General features: G+C 32.9%; 1 protein-coding gene across 1 annotated transcript in view; it reads left to right on the top strand.

Moving 5' to 3' along the window:
• Positions 1 to 25,730, top strand: part of LOC134726048 (serine/threonine-protein kinase SMG1-like) — a 132,952-nt gene that overhangs the window by 57,244 nt on the left and 49,978 nt on the right. The window contains exons 39-47 of the mRNA XM_063590433.1: positions 406 to 625; positions 1,517 to 1,687; positions 5,039 to 5,170; positions 8,288 to 8,382; positions 9,311 to 9,409; positions 10,131 to 10,281; positions 11,204 to 11,302; positions 12,291 to 12,391; positions 13,074 to 13,227. Coding sequence (XP_063446503.1) covers positions 406 to 625; positions 1,517 to 1,687; positions 5,039 to 5,170; positions 8,288 to 8,382; positions 9,311 to 9,409; positions 10,131 to 10,281; positions 11,204 to 11,302; positions 12,291 to 12,391; positions 13,074 to 13,227 — 1,222 coding nt within the window. The remainder of the gene's footprint in view (positions 1 to 405; positions 626 to 1,516; positions 1,688 to 5,038; positions 5,171 to 8,287; positions 8,383 to 9,310; positions 9,410 to 10,130; positions 10,282 to 11,203; positions 11,303 to 12,290; positions 12,392 to 13,073; positions 13,228 to 25,730) is intronic.

Here is a 25,730-nt window from a genome sequence, read left to right as displayed (position 1 = left end):
GTAGAATTAGAGATTTGGCGATTTCAAGACAAATTTTAGAAGGTTTTTCGCCGATTTTATGTGCTTTCTATACAAATGTTCGCCCATTTTGTAAGAATTCAATCAGTAATATTTCAAATGATAATTGAGATAAATGCATTATTTTTTTCGATTTTCAGTTGTAGTTTAACGAGCCAAGGTTGTATGCAAATTTTTAGCAGAATCTGCGACATAGCCCATTTACTGTTCCTTGACCTTAAATCTAAAATTCATGAGTGTAAGACCCCATGAACATAGAACTTTAAACTACAAACATTCATTGGTACCCACAATTAAGTACTTTCACAGTAAGTAAAAAGTGTGTGTAGAATCATTGTATTGATTTGTTCTTCATATTGACTTTAATGTACTGATTTTTACTTGTAGGATGATATCAGAAGTTAAACAATTAGTCCAGGAGTTACGAAGAATTACCTTACTTTGGGATGAACTCTGGCTGGGAACATTAAACCAACAACATCAAGATGTAACACGTAAACTTCAACAACTGGAGAGTGAGGTCAAGAAGGTCAACACTAACTCAGCCCTGACCAAAGATGAGAAATTAGCCATCATTAGAGAAAAACATAAGACTATAATGAAACCAGTGAGTATTATCTGTCTTGTTCAGTTATCTTAAAAGATGTCTTAAAGTCAAGAAATCACTGTTCACTCAAAACAATGTGGTGTCAATTTATACAATTTAACGAAAGATAAAAAGAAAGATCAAATGATTACTGTAAATATAAATCTTGCTAAAGTGCTCATTGTTAAAAGATTCAGAGACAGTCTATAATTATGCCTAACCTAGGATAGTAGAGGGGCATTATGCTTTCTGGTCTGTGCCTTCGTCTGTTTATTCGTCTGTCCCGCTTCAGGTTAAAGTTTTTTGTCAAGGTAGTTTTTGATGAAGCTGAAGTCCAATCAACTTGAAACTTAGTACACATGTTTCTTATGATATGATCTTTCTAATTTTAAAGCTAAATTAGACTTTTGACCCCAATTTCACTGTCCACTGAACATAGGAAATGAAAGTGCGAGTTTCAGGTTCAAGTTTTTGGTCAAGGTAGTTTCTGATGAAGTTGAAGTCCAATCGACTAGAAACTTAAACACATGTTATCTATGGTATGATCTGTCTAATTTAATGCCAATTTAGATTTTTTTATCCAATTTCACGGTGCATTGAACATGGAAAATGTTACTGCTAGTTGGACATCCGTGTACTTTGGACACATTCTTGTTTTTTGTCTGTATTACTCAACTAAATAAGAATGACCAAACAATTGGTATCAGTTGAATTTGGATGTCCATGTCAATTACCCATTTATTCAAATTTGTATTTAAGGTTTGAATACACTAAATAAAAACAAGCTCTATTGAGCTTTTCAAAATGACTGATGTATCTTATCTTGAGTGAAATAAAAATTATCTGAAGTTGATTTATTCTTAAATGTTTTGTTAGTGACATGTGACTTTAAGAATATAAAAATATTTGCAGACATTATATGCATTGGAGAAGTTACAAGAGATAACATCACAGCCACCAGAAACACCCCAGGAGGAATGGTTCAAAGATACCTATGGTAAACTGATTGATGCTGCCATTGTGAAACTACGTAATCCAACCAATCCAAGCCATCCTAACAACAGCTGGCAACTTTTTAAACAGGTAAGTTATCCAACCAATCCAAGCCATCCTAACAACAGCTGGCAACTGTTTAAACAGGTAAGTAATCCAACCAATCCCAGCCATCCTAACAACAGCTGGCAACTTTTTAAACAGGTAAGTAATCTGTTATATATCTGTATGTTGAATCCGTACTTTCCGGAAACGTTGTATTGTCTTAACCATGATTGTTGTGATGATTAGATGTATCAGCCTCTTTTGGCGTTTGAATCCAAAGTAAAGGATCATAATATGAAAGTTCTTCTTTTTATTTGCAATATATATACTTCGTCTTTAGTCCCCCAAACCTAAGTCAGGTATATCACATGGTGGAGGAACTTAAAATCGAACAATTGGTACCTAATATTACAAAATGAACATATGAAACATTAAAATGAAGATAATTGTCAACAGTGCAAAACACGTGGTTTGACTCGCAAGGGCAGAAATGGCCATCGATGTGTACTTGGAGAAAAGTCCCAGAGGGACAGGACAGAAGTTTAAGTTTAAACAAGCAAGGCATATATTATTCATTGCATAGCCAGTCTTCATCTTTATTCAATGCACCAGGAAACAGACTAAATTATTCTACAACCAGTTCTCAATATTCGTTTACAGTCACAAACCGCAACTTAAATCGAAGGTAATCAGTTAGGACCACCGATAGGTGCGTGCCTCATTGAAGTCCAGACCACCTCCGTTTATACCGTCTGTGAGATTTATCTCATGACAACACAATCAGAACCCTGCATATGACATATTTTGCTGTGGGATTTATCTCATGCATGCCAGAAGGATCCAGAAGTTACAACACATTATTTACTATCATTGACCATTTTGATCAACATTTAACTGTTTTGAAGAAACATTCTATTTTATAAGTCTCATTTTACTTAAGACAATCAGTTAGGACCAAAGGCGTGTGCCTTATTGAAGTCAAGACCCCCTCCGATTATTCCGTAAACGCAGAGATTTATCTCGTGACAACGCAATCAGAAGGCTGAATAAGACATATTTTGCTGTGAGATTTATCTCGTGACAACGCAATCAGAAGGCTGAATAAGACATATTTTGCTGTGAGATTTATCTCATGCATATCGAAAGTTACAGAACAAGATACAATTTACTTGAACTGTTTTGAAGATACATTTTATTGATACATTTAATGATTAGTACATGTAGTAATATCATTTATTGCAAACATATATTGAAGATGTTGGTTTTTTTTGTCACAGAACTGTTATTTTTTAAGTATTAATTTTAACTATTTGAATATAACGACATACAAAGTTTTGAGAAAAGTATTAATTTTTCTTTTTAAAAGTTTCCATTTGAAAAGACTTTCATGTTTTGGCTCACTTAAGACAGTAGATTGTTTTATTACTAAAAAGATTAAAATGAATCAGTTAATTTTTTTAAATACACTGAGTGCGAAAATACCGTCAAAGTTCACTGTGTTGAATGATTTTGTTTTTTGTTGGTTCACATGTACATATGTTGATTAGATTAGATAGGCCAGTTATCTTATTGGATTCATTGTTGTATTTTTAAGTAGTTGAGTTGCTAATGGTTAGTTTTTTTTGGTATACCTCAACATGTGAAATATTTTTACAAGTCACAGAGGTAGAAGTTAATGTTTTGAAATGAAGTACTGCGATACTTAAATTTACTTGTTAGTAAAGATTAATGAAGACTTGTTTTGGTATGATAACGAACATTATGTATGACTGATTTGATGGAAATCCTAGCATTTAAAATTTTTAATCTGTCTGTGTACAGTAAGAAAAGAAAATCTGATTTGTGTGTAAGTGGTGCATTAGAGATGACTCAGAAATGAACCCTGGTTGATAGTCTTGTTCTGCTGAAATTTATTTGTTTCACTTTATTGTTTATTTTATCGAGAGAGTGTGTGTATGATAGGGATGGTATACCGTGAAAGTAGGCGCAATAGTAGATTTTTTTTTTCTCATAGTGTAACCTATAAATTTTATTCATTATAAGGTGTATCTAACCATTAGCAGGAGTAGGGACTCCACTGAATCTAATCTCGTACTGTATATCAATCACTTTTTAGCAAGCACACTAAAATTCAGTAAATGATAATATGCTATATTTTATAAGATTTCGCCGCATCATATTTATGTTGAAGTTAAAGAGTAACTAGCATTTGGTCATATGTATTTGTATTTACATGTCTGTGAAACATGAGAAATTAAGAGATGATGAAGTTTAAAGGTGCCTGTTTTTTTTTGTGTTTTGAATTGTTATATATAAAATTTTGAATCTTTTTCTTTTTGGAGTACGAATTCAACATTTTCGAAAAATATGGGAATTTTTCATTTTTGGGCGGGGATGTTATATATCTGTATGTTGAATCCGTACTTTCCGGAAACGTTGTATTGTCTTAACCATGATTGTTGTGATGATTAGATGTATCAGCCTCTTTTGGCGTTTGAATCCAAAGTAAAGGATCATAATATGAAAGTTCTTCTTTTTATTTGCAATATATATACTTCGTCTTTAGTCCCCCAAACCTAAGTCAGGTATATCACAAATCCAACCAACCCAAGCCATCCTAACAACAGCTGGCAACTGTTTAAACAGGTAAGTAATCCAACCAATCCAAGCCATCCTAACAACAGCTGGCAACTGTTTAAACAGGTAAGTAATCCAACCAATCCAAGCCATCTGAACAACAGCTGGCAACTGTTTAAACAGGTAAGTAATCCAACCAATCCCAGCCATCCTAACAACAGCTGGCAACTGTGTAAACAGATTAGTAATCCAACCAATCCCAGCAATCCTAACAACAGTTGGCAACTTGTCAAAAAGGTTAGACTTCAGCCTATTCCAGCCATCAAAACCACACCTCACATTTGTTTTTTAACAACCCTGTTTAAACATTATATACTTTCTTATTTTTCTTTCTTACATAAATTTTCTTGATTATAACAATCAAAAGATGTAAATGAATGCCAATGAGACAACTCTCCACCAAAGACCAAATGACACAAGTCAACAAATAATGATTGAATGTTTTACCTTAATATAAAGAACTTTTGACATATTAGTTAATTATGACATCTTAAATGTCACAATCTTCATCTTAGATCTATTTATTCTGTTCAAACATTGTATAGATATTGTTAAATGAGGCATCTAAATTATCACAACTTTCTTCTTATAGACATTTATTCTGTTGACAAAAATTAGATACATTAAATACTTTCTTATGTTTCTTTCTTATGCACATTTAATCAAATGGCTGTTATACAAATATGAAAAGCACAATGTGAAGATGATTGTTATATGAGGCATCTGAAATGTCAAAATCTATTTGTTATTTTTTAACAGTTACATGCTAGTTTACAACAGAAAGCACAGAAGCGAAGCAGTTTAATACTAAGAATGGAAAAGATAAGTCCTAACCTACAGGCTATGAAAGGGACAGTTATTGCTATGCCAGGACTAGGCATGTCTGGAAAGGTAGGTTTTTTTATCTTCAGACAAAGTTTCTAACCTACAGGCTATGAAAGGGACAGTTATTGCTATGCCAGGACTAGGCATGTCTGGAAAGGTAGGTTTTATCTTCAGACAAAGGTTCTAACCTACAGGCTATGAAAGGGACAGTTATTGCTATGCCAGGACTAGGCATGTCTGGAAAGGTAGGTTTTTATCTTCAAACAAAGGTTCTAACCTACAGGATATGAAAGGGACAGTTATTGCTATGCCAGGACTCTGCATGTCTGGAAAGGTAGGTTTTTATCTTCAGACAAAGGTTCTAACCTACAGGCTATGAAAGGGACAGTTATTGCTATTCCAGGACTAGGCATGTCTGGAAAGGTAGGTTTTTATCTTAAGACAAAGCTCCTAACCTACAGGCTATGAAAGGGACAGTTATTGCTATGCCAGGACTAGGCATGTCTGGAAAGGTAGGTTTTTATCTTAAGACAAAGGTTCTAACCTTCAGGCTATGAAAGGGACAGTTATTACTATGCCAGGACTAGGCATGTCTGGAAAGGTAGGTTTTTATCTTAAGACAAAGGTTCTAACCTACAGGCTATGAAAGGGACAGTTATTGCTATGCCAGGACTAGGCATGTCTGGAAAGGTAGGTTTTTATCTTCAGACAAAAGTTCTAACCTACAGGCTATGAAAGAGACAGTTATTGCTGTGCCAGGAAAGGTAGGTTTTTATCTTCAGACAAAGGGATTATATTACAATACTATTATTATATTGATGTTTTGGGAGGCGACTTTCCTGCTATGGAACTTGCGCCCTATTACAATACTAGGTCAAATCATGCCTATTTATAGTATTTATACATTCTATTTATAGTAGAAACTAGATTCCTTACCTTATGCAAATGAAAGTTGTCTTTCAAAAGTAATGTGCCTTGATTAATTGGCAAGTGGATTGTTTTTATATGACTGCAAAACAAATTTGCGTTTTTTGCAGTCATATATTGGTATGACGTTGGCGTCAGCGTCATAGTTGTCTGAAGACACATTGGTTTTCGCACCATAACTTTAGTATAAGTAAATAGAAATCTATGAAATTTAAACACAAGACCATAAAAGGAATTTGGGAGTTTTGGTCCCATCAGTTTAGGAATTAGGGACCCAAATGGTCCAAAATTAAACTTTGTTTGATTTCATCAAAAATTGAATAATTCGGGTTCTTTGATATGCCGAATCTAACTGTGTATGTAGATTCCTAATTTTTGGTCCTGTTTTCAAATTGGTCTACATTAAGGTCCAAAGGGTCCAAAATTGAACTTAGTTTGATTGTAACAAAAATTGAATTCTTGGGGTTCTTTGATATGCTGAATCTAAACATGTACTTAGATTTTGGATTATGGGCCCAGTTTTCAAGTTGGTCCAAATCAGGATCCAAAATTGTTTGATTTCAACAAACATTGAATTCATGGGGTTCTTTTATATGCTGAATCCAAACATGTACTTGGATTTTTGATTATGGGCCCAGTTTTCAAGTTGTTCTAAGTCGTGGTCCAAAATTAAACTTTGTTTGATTTACAAAAAAATGAATCCTTGGGGATCTTTGATATGCTGAATCTAAACATGTATTATGGTGAGTTGAATAACACCTGTATCACTCAGATTACAATTCTACCTTCACATCTAAGTTTGTATTTAGCCTATTAAATACTTATTTAGCCTTGAGAATTGAAAGGTCAGTTTCCCATTCATACAATAGAAGTTGATAAATTTGGCTTCATGCCATTTACCTTGTCCAAAATTAAGGTCACTTTATTGTTATTGTGATATTGTTAAAGTACAAAAGAACCCTATATTCTGACCAATACTTAAAATTTTGTGCATCTTGATTTAATTCTTAAAAATCTGTTAATGTTGAGTTTTAGGGGTTATATAAGGTTATATTAAATTGCATATTTCTTTACATGGTAGTTTTTTTTTTCAGATATAAAAAAAAACCTATCTGCTTGACTGTTATAGAAATAGACTATGCTTGCAGGTTATCTATTACACTGTCTTGTCTTTAGTTTACACCAAATCTGACAAATTATTATTTAGTTGCACAATATTTTAAATGAGACCTGAAATGTTTTCCTTTTAACATGTTTAATAGCCTTGAAAATAACTCTCATTCTGTAAAATTTTCATGAAAATGATTTTACTATATAGTCTTTTTGTTACAAGATTATTTATCAATTATGTACATTGATCATTATATTATCAGCATTGCATTACAGTTACTAAAGTTACCTTTTCAAGTTATTTTGCACATTTATTATTTATACTTTTGCACCACAGTATTCTCTTTATTTTATTTTATTGTTCATTTTCTATTTTCTCTATTTTTTGTTGCTATTACATATATTCTCTATACTGTAAACCCCATTCTGACCCTCATAGGTAAACTTCTATTGTATGAATGGGATAAACTGACCTTTCAATTCTCAAGGCTAAATAAGTATTTCATAGGCTAAATACAAACTTACCTGTCAAGGTAGAAATGTAATCTGAGTGATATCGGTGTTTTTCAAGTGACCATAAAGATTTTTGCTTATGGGGCCAGTTTTCAAGTTGGTCCATATCTTGGTCCAAAATTAAACTCTGTTTGATTTCTAAGGATATTGAACCATAAAAGGTAAATGTCCAATTTAAAAAGTTTTTAAGTTTAAGTTCTTAGACCACATTCATTCTGTGTCAGAAACCTATGTTCAACTATTTAATCACAATCCAAATTCAGAGATGTATCAAGCTTGAATGTTGTGTCCATACTTGCCCCAACTGGTCAGGGTTGGAACTTTGCGGTCGTATAAAGCTGCGCCCTGCGGAGCATTTGGTTAATATCTGTGTTACAACTTGAAAATGCTTCATCTATGACTTTTAAAATTTTTGTATAATCTCAAGATAACATTTTGTTTCAATATTGACATTTAATTGCAGGGATAGGTTTACTTATCGTTTTGGCTGAATTGCTGAAAATAAATCAACATTTTAAACAATTTAGTGCTGATGTTCATATAATATTGTTCCAGATGTAGCCCTTCATTGACACGTATAGACATAATTATAATTATTTTGATTAATAAATAGAACTATTTTTTGATTGTCAGATGGTGTCTGTTGAGTCTGTCTCCAACACAGTACAGATACTGCCAACTAAAACTAAACCTAAGAAGTTAGTTCTCCTGGGTTCAGATGGCAAGAAGTAAGTATGACTGTATTTACATTCAGATCAGAAGAAATAGATTCAATTAAAACTAGTTTGATATTCTCTCTAAAAAACAATTTTGAATTGATGATTTGTTCTCATTTTAATCAATAAAAGTCAATTCAGTTACTCTCAATAAGTAATCGTGATAAGTCACAATCACTGTGGTAGTTAAAGCTGTACACACATTAAATGCATAGTAAGCATAAGATTATAAAAAAAGCTACCTATGTGGAGCTCATATTGTTGGTTAAGTTTTGTGTATACATTTTGTAAATTTGTCACAATTATAGTTTAAAGTCATATGAAACAAGTGACTCTTGAAAACTAATGTTTATCCAACTTTTTAACCAATGCATGTACATATCATAAACTAAGCCTTCTTTGCATGATTTTATCTTTTTTTGCGCATCAATATCCTATAATCTTTAAAAATATCTCTTGGTCTGTTATGATGGGAAAATATGGCAACTAATTAATTGCCGTGTTTTGAAATCATAGTATACCAATTGTCACATTATAGTGAACAATCAACAAAGAAGCATGGATATTGAGTGTGTGTATAACGTACAATAATATAATAGTTTTATCATTGTCAGATCCATGCATATTGTGATCACTGGATTTTTACGAGGATGATCAAGCTGAGTTCATTGCATACCAAAAAACATATCAGCAAACATTTACTGGAAGCAAACAATTAAAAAAAGGAGATCTCCACTAAATGTTGACAAATTAAAATCTTGAGAAAAAAGTATATGTACATAAGTTTAAATAGTCATTTAGTTATGTAAACTACATGCATCATCTATTTTTTTTATTTGAAGTTTCATATCATTATGACTTTAAACATTGTAAAAGTATTTTAAGTTGTTTGTTATCTGTGCACATTGAAACAATTCATGATTGTATTTATATTTTGTAGATATCCGTATTTATTCAAAGGACTTGAAGATTTACATTTAGATGAAAGAATTATGCAGTTCCTAAGTATTGTCAATAATATGTTTGTTAGTAACTCCAGGTAAGTTGGAGAGGTTTCAAATTCAACCAGCTAGTTTAAATCTGTCTATAATTTCACATATATTATTCAAATGTTCATTCAACATTTTCCCTATCACAATTATATGGTCGAGGTACAAAACTGATGTATGCCATTGCAACTCATGCAAGGCTGATTCTATTATCCTTTGTAATGTTGAAGCAGCATTGCACAACCAGAAGTGCAAGGCAGTATATTGATATAATCCTCCCATTGCTGTGGCAAGCACAGTCTTTTCCTTAGCACACAGTTTCATTGGAATTTGATGTTACCCCATGTCTAGGTCTAAAAAAGATAACAACTTCGAGCTGTTTAGTGCATACAAATTATCCTTACTCTTGGAATTGGACGAGAATCTTTAGTTGTTCTATCATTCAACTTTTGATAGTCGACACATTATCTCCATGATGAATCCTTTTTCTGTACTTAAACAATTGGCATTGACCAAGGACTGCATGATTTTTCATTAATTCCTTTCTTTTCCAGCTTCTCAATTTCTCTTGCATCCCCTTATATACCTAATTACAGGTTGTATGAAGACAGTTCCAAAGATGGCTACTGGGTGGTGAAATTGGCTAATTAGACACTGTTCAATTACAAAAATAGCAGAGGGTACCCTATATAAATCTAAACTTCCTACTACATGTTATTCAGGAAGCCTGTTATATCTGACTTATAACAATATCTATTTATTGTATTTCAGTGGAGAGCAGCAGTTGTACAGAGCTAGACATTACTCTGTGACCCCGTTAGGACCACGGTCTGGACTGATTCAGTGGGTTGATGGGTCTACACCTTTATTTAGTCTGTACAAAAGATGGCAACAAAGAGATGCTCTGGCTCAGTCTTTGAAAGTAAGATACAAATTCTTATGAAGAGATTTTAAGAAATAGATGTTTAACATATTTGATCAAAAGTCAATTGAGTATTTACGATCACTTTGTATTGAATGTCCTTCATTATATAACTTAAACTTCTTTCTTTTTAACCGCTGTAGGAATTGTGACAAAATATGACAGATTTGATTCTTTGATCCATCAGAGTTTTTAATTAAAAAGTATGATGTCCAGATGGCATTATTTGTTATATTAAAAAACTTATAATGATCATATGGGAATGTTTGCTATATTAAATTGTTTGGAAAAGGGATACCATAAAAAAGTATGATAAATTCAATCCCTGAATCATCTTTTACAGGTTTGAATTAAGAAAATACTTACTGAAATTTTAACTGTAGATTTTTATTTTTTGGTATATTTATATTACTGCTAATTCATTTAAGTACCACTTTTTGTTTTTTTGGGAACAATTGTATGTTCAGTTCTATTCTTATGTCATGGATTTGCCAAAGTTAACATACAAGGCTTGGTGTTGAAGATTATGCTTTGACCTATTATGGTTTACTTTTACAAATTGTGACTTGGATGGAGAGTTGTCTCATTGGCACTCATACAACATCTTCTTATATAAAATTTATATTTTGTTGAACATTTATATTATTTGGCTCTCAAGCACACACTAAATCCACAATAATAGGAATCTTTGAACTAATGATGAATCCAAACTGTAGAATTTGCTATTTTCTGTATACATATTCTATCATCTGTCATTTTAGTTATTTAAAGTTTTAAGCAGCATTTTAATTCACTTAGTTAGAAAGATGTTCTGTCATAGTTTTAAGGCTAGCACAGACCATAAAAATAAGAAACTTGAATTCTTTGAAGAAATGATTACTGTATGAATTTGATGTAAATGTAAAGTAAAATTTAATTTCAGAATCAGACAACTGGATCAACTAGCAGTACCACTACACCAAGTATTCTACGACCCAGTGAGATCTTCTACAACAAACTAACACCAGCTCTTAGAGATAAGGTAATAACTGTCCCTCTCCCTTAAAATAACTTCTCCTTCTTTAAATAACCTCTCCCTCTAAATACCTCTCACCCTATATAACTTCTCCCTCTCTAAATTACCTTTCCCTCTCTAAATAACCTCTCTAACTAACCCCTTCCCCTCTACAAACTTCTCCCTCTAAATAACCTCTCCCTCTGTAACTAACCTCTCTCTCTCTAACCCATTCCCCTCTATAAACCTCTCCCTCTTAATAACTTCTTCCTCTCTGTAACCTCTCCCTCTCTCAATGACCACTTCCTCTCTATAAACCTCTCCCTCTTAATAACTTCTCCCTCTCTGTAACCTCTCCCTCTCTAAATGACCACTTCCTCTCTAACTAACCTCCTTTTCTAGATAACATCTCTCTCTCTAACTAACCCCTTCCCCTCTATAAACCTCTCCCTCTTAATAACCTCTCTCTCTCTCTAACTAACCCCTTCCCCTCTACAAACCTCTCCCTCTAAATAACCTCTCCCTCTAAATGACCTATCCCTCTGTAACTAACCTCTCCCTCCCTAAATAACCTCTCTCTCTCTCTAACCCCTTCCCTTCTATAAACCTCTCCCTGTTAATAACTTCTTCCTCTCTGTAACATCTCCCTCTCTAAATGACCTCTTTCTCTCTAACTAACCTCTCCTTCTCTAGATAACATCTCTCTCTCTCTAACTAACCCCTTCCCCTCTATAAACCTCTCCCTCTTAATAATTTCTCCCTCTCTAAATGACCTCTTCCTCTCCAAACTAACCTCTCCCTCTCTAGATAACCCCTCTCTTTCTATCAAACCCCTTCCACTCTATAAACCTCTCCCTCTCTAACTAACCCCTACCCCTCTAAATTACCTCTCCCTCTCTAACTAACATCTTATGTTTCATCTGTTAGGCTTGTATTTGAAATGTGGTTATAGAATGAGGAATGATTAAGCTCTGTAAAGTTTATTTTCACTGACATGTGGCATTTATACTTTCAGGGTATTACAAATCTTGAAAACAGAAAGGAATGGCCTTTGTCCACACTGCGGTCAGTTTTACAGGAACTTATAGAAGAAACTCCATCAGATTTACTTGCCAGGTAAAACAAATTGAAAGGGAATACTGTCTCTTCTTTGTCTACATACCTAATTTGATGTCTTATATTTAATCATTTTATAGATAAAACTGCTTTCCCAGTTCCGTGCCAGGTTTATATAATAGGATTTTGGTAACCCCTATGTAACTGACTTGATATCTAAATCTTCCAAGGCTAATCACTACCTTTTTGATACAAACAATATAGTGCGTTGATCATAACATTCTATACATCCTATCCATGAACATTCCTGAAGTTTATCAAATGTAATATATGCTCACATATTTAAGTCACAAAAGGATAGTACACCTGTCAAGAAAATTACATAACTTTTGTAAGGCACAGGAATTTATAATCTATTCTAAAAATATAAATGATGTTATTGTTAAAGTCATCTTTAAAAATTGTAGTTATCTCTCATTGTCCAGATTCAAACACAACCAATGTTTTATACTAGCAATGCTAAATTTGACTTCCAACTGATACATTAAGCAATCTTTACCATTCAGTGCTTACAAGCACTTTGATTATTTATTTCTTAGGGAACTCTGTTGTTGTAGTACAGTGACTCAGTCAAATGCCAGGTCTACAGTTTTAATTTATTTTTCAGGGAATTTTGTTGTTGTAGTACAGTGACCAGTGACTCAGTCACATGCCAGATCTACATTTTTTATTTATTTTTCAGGGAACTTTGGTGTTGTAGTACAGGGGCCAGTGAATGGTGGCAGATCACTCAGGCCTATGCCAGGTCGACAGCTGTAATGTCAATGATTGGTTATATCATTGGTCTTGGAGACAGACATCTTGACAATGTATTAGTTGACTTAGCAACAGGAGAGGTAAGCAGATGATCTTCTATTGCCGATTTTTATGCTACTGCAAAAAAAAAATTTGGTTCGTATAATGCTATGATGTCTCTGTCTGTGTAGGCATCTGTGTAGTCCAAAGACACATTTGGTTTCTGTACAATAACTATAGTTTAAGTGAATGGATCCATATGAAGTTTAATTTGAAGGTTCAGTACCACATGAAGAAGGTTGAGAATGATTTTGAGGGTTATGGTACCATCAGGTTGGGAATTAGGGGCAAAAAAGGGGCCAAAAACAAGATTTTTTTATAGTTTTTGTACAAAAACTTGTGTTGAAGTGTATGATCTATCTGAAATTTAACCACAATGTCAATATCACAAATGGAAAACTGGGCTTGAGTTTGGGGTTAAATTGCCCCAAACATGCAGGAATTAATAGCAACAGAGGGACCAAAACAAGCATTTTTATGGAGAAAATTGTTGAAAAAAAAATCAGTTATACAGACTTTCTTTCTAATGCCTTTAGATATTGGGCTGATTTTTGGTATGTGAGTTAACCATGATGAGTAACAGATCATGTTAAGTCTCAGTCCATGACACTAATTTTTGCCTAAATTACGGGCTTTGGACTATGAGAGTGTTGAAAATCACAGTTATATGGCCTTTTTTTCTAAAAAGCCTTCAGATATTGGACTGAATTTTGGTTTGTGAGTTAACCATGATGAGTTATAGTTCAAGTTTAAGTTTCATTTTACTCCACTAATTTTTGCCGAATTATGGGCTTTGGACTTTGAGAAATTGTTGAAAATCACAGTTATACAAAGTTTTTTTCTAAACTCTTTCAGATATTGGGCTGATTTTTGGTATGTGAGTTAACCATAATGACTAACAGATCATGTTTATGTTTGGTTCTGCTCCGCTAATTTTTGCTGATATTGCGGGCTTTGAACTTTGATAAATTGTTGAAAATCACAGTTTTAAGGACCTTTTTTCTAAACTCTTTCAGATATTCAGATGATTTTTGGCTTGTGGGTTTCTCATTATGAGTTACAGATCAAGTTTGAGTTTCCTCCCAATTTTGCCAAAATTAAGGGTTTACAACTTTGAAAATTGTTGAAAATCACAGTTATACAGACTTTTTTCTATACACCTCCAGTTTTTGAGCTGATTTTTGATATCTGAGACTACCATCATGTTTGTCTCCACATGTGTTTCTGTAAATTCAGAAATTATTGAGGGCATTTATTATTGATTTTTTCATTTTAGACTAAAATGCGATTTTAATTTTTGCGATACTCAGAAAAATCCTGTTTGATTCAAAGAAAAAAATTCAAAATGTGAGTTTTAATTCTTGTGATGATAAAAACATTGCAATAATTCTGAATTTACAGTATTTAAATTGCAGATTTTTTAACATTTTGAGATGGGGCCATTTGTGTAGCTTTGACACATCTAGTTTTTTTTAGCTCACCTGGCCCAAAGGGCCAAGTGAGCTTTTCTCATCACTTGGCGTCCGGCATTGTTAACTTTTACAAAAATCTTCTCCTCTGAAACTGCTGGGCCAAATTAATCCAAACTTGGCCATAATCATCATTGGGGTATCTAGTTTAAAAATTGTGTGGCGTGACCCCACCAACCAACTAAGATGGCCACCACAGCGAAAAATAGAACATACGGGTAAAATACAGTTTTGGGCTTATAACTCAAAAACCAAAAACATTTTCAGCAAATCTGACGGGGTAAAAATGTTCATCAGGTCAAGATCTATCTGCCCTGAAATTTTCAGATGAATCAGACAACCCGTTGTTGGGTTGCTGCCCCTAAATTGGTAATTTTAAGGAAATTTTGCTGTTTTTGGTTATTATCTTGAACAATATTATAGATAGAGATAAACTGTAAACAGCAATAATGTTCAGCAAAGTAAGATCTACAAATAAGTTAACATGACCAAAATGGTTAAATGACCCCTTTAGGAGTTATTGCACTTTATAGTCAATTTTTAACCATTTTTTGTAGATCTTAGTAATCTTTTACAAAAATCTTCTCCTCTGAAACAACTTGGCCAAATTAAACCAAACTTGGCCACAATTATCATTGGGGTATCTAGTTTTAAAAATGTGTGGCGCGACCCGGCCAACCACCCAAGATGGCCGCCACAACTAAAAATAGAACATAGGGGTAAAATGCAGTTTTTGACTTATAACTCAAAAACCAAAGCATTTAGAGCAAATCTGACAGGGTAAAATTATTCATCAGGGTAATATCTATCTGACCTGAATTTTTCAGGTGAATCGGACAACCCGTTGTTTGGTTGCTGCCCCTGAATTGGCAATTTCAAGGAAATTTTGCTATTTTTGGTTATTATCTTGAATATTATTATAGATAGAGATAAACTGTAACAGCAATAATGTTCAGCAAAGTAAGATCTACAAATAAGTTAACATGACTAAAATGGTCAGTTGACCCCTTTAGGAGTTATAACCCTTTATAGTAAATTTTTAACAGTTTTTGGTAATTTTAGTTATCTTTCACAAAAACTTCTCCTCTGATACTACCTGGCCAAATTATACCAAACTTGGCCACAATCATCATTTGGGTATCTAGTTTTAAAAATGTGTGGCAAGACCCGGTCATCTAACCATGATGGCTGCCACGGTTAAAAATAGAACATAGGGGTAAAATTCAGTTTTTGGCTTATAACTCAAAAACCAAAGCATTTAAAGCAAATCTGACATGAAGTAAAATTGTTTATTAAGTAAAAATATATCTGCCCTGAAATTTTCAGATGAATCAGACAACCTGTTGTTGGGTTGCTGCCCCTGAACTGATAATTTTAAGGAAATTTTTCTGTTTTTGGTTAATATCTTGAATATTATTATAGATAGAGATAAACTTTAAAATACAATAAATGTTGGCAAAGTAAGATTTATAAATAAGTTAACATGACCGAAATTGTTGACCCCTTTAAGAGTTATTGCCCTTTATAGTCAAGTTTTAACCATTTTTTCGTAAATCTTAGTAATCTTTTACAAAAATCTTCTCTGAAACTACTGGGCCAAGTTAATTATAGATAGAGATAATTGTAAGCAGCTAGAATGTTCAGTAAAGTAAGATGAACAAACACATCACCATCACCAAAACACAATTTTGTCATGAATCCATCTACGTCCTTTGTTTAATATTCACAAAAACCAAGGTGAGCGACACAGGCTCTTTAGAGCCTCTAGTTTATATTCCAGACAATAAATTGTGTTTAAGTGAATGAATCTCTCTATAGTTGTACTATTATGTTCCATACTACAGAGGGAATGCTGGGATTGAGTTTGGGCATAATTTCTTTAAGGGGGAGGGTGTTCAAAAATTTGAGGAGGGGGGTAATTTTTTAAAAGGAGTTCATACTTTGTTTCTTCAAAAAAAAAATTGGAAAGGTTTTACGAAAAGAAATCTTAAATTGAACAGTATTTTGTAATAGATTTTTAAGATCCTCGACCACATTTATTTTGTGTAAGAAACCTATATTATGTCAAAATTTTTATCATAATCCAATTTACAGACATTATCAATTGGTCTGAGTCCAAAGGGTTCTAAATTTAATATTGTTTGGTGTCATAAAAAAACTGTATTCTTGAGGTTATTTGATATGTTAAATATTACCATGTATTAAGATATTGGATATAGAATAGTGACTAGTGTAAGTGGAGCTTGGTATACTTAATATGGACAAATATTCTTGTATTATTTTTCTTAGTATCAGCTATCATGTTTCAAATTAGATGGATATACAGTTTCCTAATTAGCAAATTTATGATTATGTTTAAAAATAAAAACATTTGATCTTTGATAAAAACAAGGAGTGAAAAAAGGATACTACAGTTGACATAATATGAAGATAGTAAAAACCAACATACGGCCTCAAGTGAACATTATTCTGAAGTACTTCACAGATGTAATTTTTCTGTTAAAATTTCAAAAGCTTAAAGGGGCAAAATTAAGTGAATTAATGAGAAAAATGTCTTTATAGTGTTGACATTATACATTTCAATCATTGAGTTGTCAGTTCGATAACCATCTTCGCTAGCCAAGGGTTACGATCCACTCCCGCTCTCTTCACCCTTGGGGGATAGAGCCAACATTTGTGATAACAATGTTGCGCCATCTATCGGAAGATAAAAATCACGCCAATTCCGAATACATTAGTCTTGACCAATGGTAGAACTTGAACTCTTCAATTTGGAGGTAAAAACACGGTAGCGTCTAGATTCTACACACTTGGTAAAGCCGGAAATGAAAGCATACGTCAACATTCATGCATTTGTGCATGAAGCATACACAGGAACTTCTATTTGTTGATTAAAAACATTCAAGTTTTCACTATATATAGTCGTATGTTTAGGGATGTAAAGGCTTGTTGCACAAAAAACATGTGGTAATTGTTTACAAACGCTTTCTACATTTACACGTGATCATGTTATAGGAGCATTTTGATTGGATGCAGCGAGTTTTGACTGCAACCAATAAAATCCTTACCTTGTGTCTCCGAAATTTTATCTCAATCCGCCAAGGGTGAAGAGAGTGGGAGTGGATCGTAACCCTTGGCTAGCGAAGATGTTCGATAACAAGCACAAATTATAGTTTTGGTCCAAAGTTATGAAGCATAAGTTTTCATAGCTAACTTGAATGCCTAACAGGAGATTATACTATAGAGTGAGAAAAAGGTGATTTAACTAGATCAGGAAAGGTTATGACCTTTATGGTGACTGAATTAATTCACCTTGGCTATCAAAAATGAAGAGCAGTTGACATTGACCACTAATATTGATAGATTGATTGGTGTTAAACATCCCTTTCCACACTATTGTTCTATTTTATGGCAGTCACTTTATTGGTGGAGGAAGCCAGAATGCCCTGTGTGAACCACAGTCTTTCGTAGGAAAACTGACAATCCTAGTCAATTAAGATGGGAATTATGAGCATCAACCACTTAGTGGAATTTAAACTCTCAACCTCAGTGTTGAAAGGCTGGTGGTACTGTAGTTTTGACTAAGAGCATGTGGTAATCAAGGCCCCCAAATTCTGTATAAGGAGATATAAAAAAAGAAGATGTGGTATGACTGCCAATGATGACAACTCTTCACAAGAGACCAAATTACACAGAAATTAACAACTACAGGTCACTGTACGGCCTTCAACAATGAGCAAAGCCCTTACTGCATAGTCAGTTATAAAAGGCCTAAAATTCACAAATGTAACACAATTCATTTATTTGTGGCTTTGGGCTGTTGTCTGCACTTTGGTCAGGTTGTTGCCTCTGTGATATATCCCCTATTTCTTTTCTCAATTTAATTTTTATTTTAATTTTGAATTGACATGAGTTATTTGTAAATTCTTTTTTATATAAACAGAACCAGATATTTCGACTTCATCTTAAATTAATTTTCATTGTATGATCTATTTCAACAAAGAAAAGCATATAAAGCTTTTGCCCATAACCTACTTGACTTCATTCATGCCCTTAACCTACTTGACTTCATTCATGCCCTTAACCTAGTTGACTTCATTCATGTCCTTAACCTACTTGACTTCATTCATGCCCTTAACCTACTTGACTTCATTCATGCCCTTAACCTACTTGACTTCATTCATGCCCTTAACCTACTTGACTTCATTCATGCCCTTAACCTAGTTGACTTCATTCATGCCCTTAACCTAGTTGACTTCATTCATGTCCTTAACCTACTTGACTTCATTCATGCCCTTAACCTAGTTGACTTCATTCATGTCCTTAACCTAGTTGACTTCATTCATGCCCTTAACCTACTTGACTTCATTCATGCCCTTAACCTAGTTGACTTCATTCATGCCCTTAATCTACTTGACTTCATTCATGCCCTTAACCTACTTGACTTCATTCATGCCCTTAACCTACTTGACTTCATTCATGCCCTTAATCTACTTGACTTCATTCATGCCCTTAACCTAGTTGACTTCATTCATGTCCTTAACCTAGTTGACCTCATTCATGTCCTTAACCAACTTGACTTCATTCATGCTCTTAGGTAGCAATACACAGTTAGAACTTTAGTTTCGCATTATGGCCCCTGTGAATTTTTTAAATATGAAAGTTTTTGTACAATAAAATTGATTTTTAGATAATTGAAGAATATTAGAGCCTTCTTAGTGGGTTTATATGAACATTTAGATTGATTTTCACATGTTTTATAGGCCATTTGTATGATTGACAGTCCGTATTTTCCTATCCGTACCGTTTATATGTCCTTAAATTATTGAAGTGTTTATCAACAAAGATTTTGCGCTCAATCTTTTCAATTCAATTTTATGGAAAAAGGAGCAGGAAAGCATATGATTTTTTTTGGACCACTTGATAGATATAAACCTATGGATTCAGGAAAGGTATCACTGTAATTCATTGAAATTTTCCTTTAGACCAAATTTTGGAGACTTTTGTGACATGTTCACCCCCCTTTTTTGCTATATTTTGTATCTAAGAAATGCAGATTGTTGCCATGGTTACACCCAAAATGAACTATATATCACTCTAATGAGCATTAGAAATCAAATCTATGGAAGATTTTCTTTCTACAAGTATATACATGCATAACACACATATAAAGCCTTCTTTGTTAGACAGGAGGGGAAAGAGGGTGATTCAAAATTATGAGTGTCAATTTTAACTTTTTTTCCTAACTGTGTATTGCTACCTTAACCTACTTGACTTCATTCATGCCCTTAACCTACTTGACTTCATTCATGCCCTTAACCTACTTGACTTCATTCATGCCCTTAACCTACTTGACTTAATTCATGCCCTTAACCTACTTGACTTCATTCATGTCCTTAACCTACTTGACTTCATTCATGCCCTTAACCTACTTGACTTCATTCATGTCCTTAACCTACTTGACTTCATTCATGCCCTTAACCTACTTGACTTCATTCATGCCCTTAACCTACTTGACTTCATTCATGCCCTTAACCTACTTGACTTCATTCATGCCCTTAATCTACTTGACTTCATTCATGCCCTTAACCTAGTTGACTTCATTCATGTCCTTAACCTAGTTGACCTCATTCATGTCCTTAACCAACTTGACTTCATTCATGCTCTTAGGTAGCAATACACAGTTAGAACTTTAGTTTCGCATTATGGCCCCTGTGAATTTTTTAAATATGAAAGTTTTTGTACAATAAAATTGATTTTTAGATAATTGAAGAATATTAGAGCCTTCTTAGTGGGTTTATATGAACATTTAGATTGATTTTCACATGTTTTATAGGCCATTTGTATGATTGACAGTCCGTATTTTCCTATCCGTACCGTTTATATGTCCTTAAATTATTGAAGTGTTTATCAACAAAGATTTTGCGCTCAATCTTTTCAATTCAATTTTATGGAAAAAGGAGCAGGAAAGCATATGATTTTTTTTGGACCACTTGATAGATATAAACCTATGGATTCAGGAAAGGTATCACTGTAATTCATTGAAATTTTCCTTTAGACCAAATTTTGGAGACTTTTGTGACATGTTCACCCCCCTTTTTTGCTATATTTTGTATCTAAGAAATGCAGATTGTTGCCATGGTTACACCCAAAATGAACTATATATCACTCTAATGAGCATTAGAAATCAAATCTATGGAAGATTTTCTTTCTACAAGTATATACATGCATAACACACATATAAAGCCTTCTTTGTTAGACAGGAGGGGAAAGAGGGTGATTCAAAATTATGAGTGTCAATTTTAACTTTTTTTCCTAACTGTGTATTGCTACCTTAACCTACTTGACTTCATTCATGCCCTTAACCTACTTGACTTCATTCATGCCCTTAACCTACTTGACTTCATTCATGCCCTTAACCTACTTGACTTAATTCATGCCCTTAACCTACTTGACTTCATTCATGTCCTTAACCTACTTGACTTCATTCATGCCCTTAACCTACTTGACTTCATTCATGTCCTTAACCTAGTTGACTTCATTCATGTCCTTAACCTACTTGACTTCATTCATGCCCTTAACCTACTTGACTTCATTCATGCCCTTAACCTACTTGACTTCATTCATGCCCTTAACCTACTTGACTTAATTCATGCTCAAACTAAACTGGTTGCAACATATGCATTATCCATAGAAATCCACATAGGGATAATTATAGTGAATAATGTTACACTTTTTCCATTCTGAACAATTACTAGCTAGTTTGTTAATGTCTACACAAATAAACATATTCATACCTACAACTTTTTTTTTATTCGAATTTATCCATTGAATATAATATAGATTACATAAAATTAACTTTAATGATATGAGAATTTTGTCTCCCCTTTTTGTCGAGCCTTTGACTTTTGTCGAAAAAGTGAGACATAGTAAATCTACAGTTGTAGTTAAATTTCTTCAAACATTTATTATTTCATATAGAAGGAGAGACAGTGGCTTCCTTGGAACCCTTACAATTTTTTTTCTAAAAGTAGAAAAAGTGATATTTTTGGCAAAATCCATAATTGTATGTAGTTAGAATTTAGAATATATTGGGGAATGTATCAAATAGACAACAACCTGACCAAATATTAAAAAAAAAGAAATAGCTGAAGGTCCCCAATAGGTCTTCAACACATTGAGAAAATCTTGCACCTTGAGGTGGACTAAAGCTGGCCCCTTAACAAAAATGTGTACTAGTTCAGTACATGAATTAACAAGATCAATTTCTCTTCTCCCAATCAGACCACTTGATAGACTAAAATTGCATTTCAAGTGAGACTTTTGAAATCTGCATTTAAAGAATTATCCAATATTCTAAGTCATAAAATTTCCAATACAACACACATTAAAACATGAAAACATACATAATTGAACAAAATGCTTTTACTATTAACCAGATGTCATATTAAACAAACATGTTTCATTGATTTCAGCATTAAATAATTCAAAAATTAAAAATAAATGTTAATTCTTTACTGTGCATGCTTATTGACCAGTCTGTAATATCTTATTTGATCATAATGTGGGCTGTAATAGGACTCTCACTTATTTTATTTTATTTTTTTTAAATAAAAAGTTGATGAAACTAATTAAAATAATATAAAATATATTAACTTCACATGCTTATCAGTGACAGGAATAGAACCACTTATTCACAGGTCCATTGCTTTTTTATGGTAATTTATGCAAATTCAAGCCTTTATAGCTATTTTGTCTTAGTTCAAAATAAGTTACAGTCGTTTCATATTACAACTATAATTTCATTTCGGGGCCTTTTATAGCTGGCTATGAAGTATGGGCTTTGCTCCTAGTTGAAGCTGTACAGTGACCTATATTTGTTAATTTCTGTGTCATTTTGATCTCTTATGGAGAGTTGTCTCATTTGCAATCATACCACATCTTCTTTTATATACTTATCTTGGCTCATGCTGAAAAATTCAACATACTTGTAATTTTGAGTTAGAGGGCACTGGTATCTAAGAAATTGGGTTGTATAGAAAGGAGTTCTGATCTGAGCATTGGATGAAGGATATTACCATCAAAGAAAACAACTATATTCTAGATACAGGAAAAATTAAATAACACATTCCCCATAGAATACAGATTACAAATTAGATAGGTTTTGATAAAGAGATATTGATTTTTGAAACTTGTAAAATGTTTTTTAATATATAATGACAATCTGGTGAAAAACCTGCAAGGGAAGTCGCAATTTGATAATAGCAATATTGTAAAACCATGCAATCGTTACTGTTTATAGTGATATTAAACTCTTCTAAAATTTATTTAAGCAGTAAAACAATAAAGGTTCTTTTTTATTTCATTATCAAAATATTATTGTATTCTGGCTCGAAAAAGAAAGGGGATGTGGATCTGGTACAGTAAAATTGGTACAATTGGTACAATTTAATGTTATTATACCCACGTAACAAAGTACCATAAGGTATAATGTTTTAGACCCATCAGTCCATCTGTCAGTCCTGTTCTTTTGATCTTAACTTCTCTGAATCCACACAACAGAATTTCATCAAACTGTTAGATAACATGGACATACTTTGTGGAATTGCATATCAAAAGAAAGTAGGGCCCCACCATGTGGCAGGTAGCCCTATAGTGACCAGTCTGTCTACATCTGTAAAATAAATTGTACACTTTCTATATAGAGAACCGTTATGATTTCATAGTTTATACATGAGATGTATATTAACCAACACCAGATGGTGTGTCATAATGTTTGTACACCTAGGTCAAAGGTCAAAAACTTTGGTTTCAGTTACTACTACAAAGTTGTCATTACAACTCCTCTGAAACAAAACACCAGAATTTCATGATCACAAGATACTGGTTTACAAGTGTCTATCCCTTTATATTGTGGTTACATTTTTTGCTCAATAACTAAGAATTAGCCCATCCCTGAAATTTGGAATCAAGCTTTTATGGGAACATGATTGATACTTTCCTCATAAACTTCCTGTTTACCAATTACTTATACATTCTTACGCATGACCATGTTTGAAATGTTTGTATCTCAGAAACTACAAATTAAAGCTTCATGCACATATTTCATTCAGAATTCTTGGAATTACCCCGTTTAATGCTTAATTTGACGAAGTTTCATACTTCAGTGAGTTTTATGGAAAACTTTGATTGTGTAAATTTGAATTGATTTCTTTAATTTCCTATCAGAACCTTGGTTATCTTTTTCATTGAATACTAGTATGGTAGACATTGTTATACATGGTAATTTTAAGCAGGAACCTAGTCTGTCTCAAGCTCAACTTCAACTTTTTCCTTTCTACATCATTCAACTTTTTTGCACATTTAAACAGATTACAGATTCAAACCTTTTATTTTAAACAGATTTTGATTAATTTTCTTGAGTTTCCTATTTGTGTCATGTTTCTGCAACATTTTTTCATCAATTTTTATCAAACTATGTATTTGAGGCCGAATTACAATATTTTATTTAAGTGTGATATTATCTTAGACTTTTTGGTTAATCCCTGGAACATGTGCATGTTATACAAACGTCCTCCTATAGTACATTGTCTCTCATTGTAGAAGTGGGTTAAAATATCACCTGTAATTATACAGAATCTAATAGTATCATTACACTCCTCGCCATGCTCTTCAAAGATGGCTTTTATAAAGATATAGAAATACGACTCTTAATGAAGTAGAACATTATAGAAACATGATTCCTAATTGGCATCGACATAGAATTGTACATTAAAGGATGTCTTATTGTTTATATCATCTAAAAGCTTTTTAATTGGCAGCAAAGTAGATATAATGCATTACATTTTAATCAAAATAAGATTACCAGATAAGGAATCATTACCATTGGTATCTTCACTATAACCAAGTAACGTGTTTATTAAATACTTTTTAGATAATGTTAATACATATTAGGTTTATTTACACAAATGTATGGCGCATATCAATCTGAAGCAAAGACAAATATGAAAAAGATGGTCTAAATAAAATAAAATTAAATAAAACAACAAATGGTAGATATATTACACAAATATGAATATCCAAAACTGATTGCATGATATTAAGAAGAAATTTCACCAAAAATGAGCTTTTGCCTGTAATTCATGTGAAAAAATCATGCTAATTTCACCTGTAGTTTTTGTTTTACTTCAATATCTATCAGGTACACAAGAGATATCTATAAAAAGTATTCAATCAAATTTTAACAATGCAGTATATGTGAATTATAAATATTGGTTGTAATGAAATACCCTGATTTACCAGTAAAATATAAACAGTTAATTTCACACTTATGATGTCAGACAACAATAGGTGTTGTCAATGAACGATTGATCATGTCACACCAAAAATGAGAATCGGTAGAAAAAGATATTGTTTCTTACTAATTTACTAATTTGGCGCAATTAAAAAATCCTTGCCATAACGTGAAAAAAACTATTATTGTAAGAACTTAACAATTATAATGCTCTAAACACATTCATGGAGTAATGTTTTGCTTAGTCACTCATTGAATACTATATTTCTTTCTTGTTTTTTTTTTTTCTTTGACTTTTTATGCCCCATTTATGGGCATTATGTTTTCTGGTCTGTGTGTGTGTCTGTCTGTTCTTTCATGATACAGTGTCTGTCCCGCTTCATATTAAAGTTTTTGATTGAGGAAGTTTTTGATGAAGGTGAATTCCAATCAACTTGAAACTTAGCATAAATGTTCCCTATGATATGATCTTTCTCATTTTAATGCCAAATTAGAGATTTTCACAGTCCACAGAAAATAGAAAATGATAGTGTGGATGGGGCATCTGGTACTGGATACACATTCTTGTTTTCTATATTTCTTTTATGGTTTTTTTCCCTATGAATATTTATTTATTTGTTTTTTTCTGGTATTAGTTTGTTTTACCAAAGTTTGCGATGTATCATCTTCCTGTTTGCGGAAAGATTGAAATTTTACAACACTCATTGTACAAGGAATTTTTTTTGTTACTAGTGGAATCCAAACCCTCCAGATATTTTTTAGTTCATCCACACATTTAAAT

This window comes from Mytilus trossulus, chromosome 7 (assembly GCF_036588685.1).
Source record: "Mytilus trossulus isolate FHL-02 chromosome 7, PNRI_Mtr1.1.1.hap1, whole genome shotgun sequence".
NCBI classification, from domain to species: Eukaryota; Metazoa; Mollusca; class Bivalvia; order Mytilida; family Mytilidae; genus Mytilus; species Mytilus trossulus.
The sequence above is the reverse complement of the archived record's forward strand: the minus strand, read 5'-3'. Positions and strand labels throughout refer to the sequence as shown.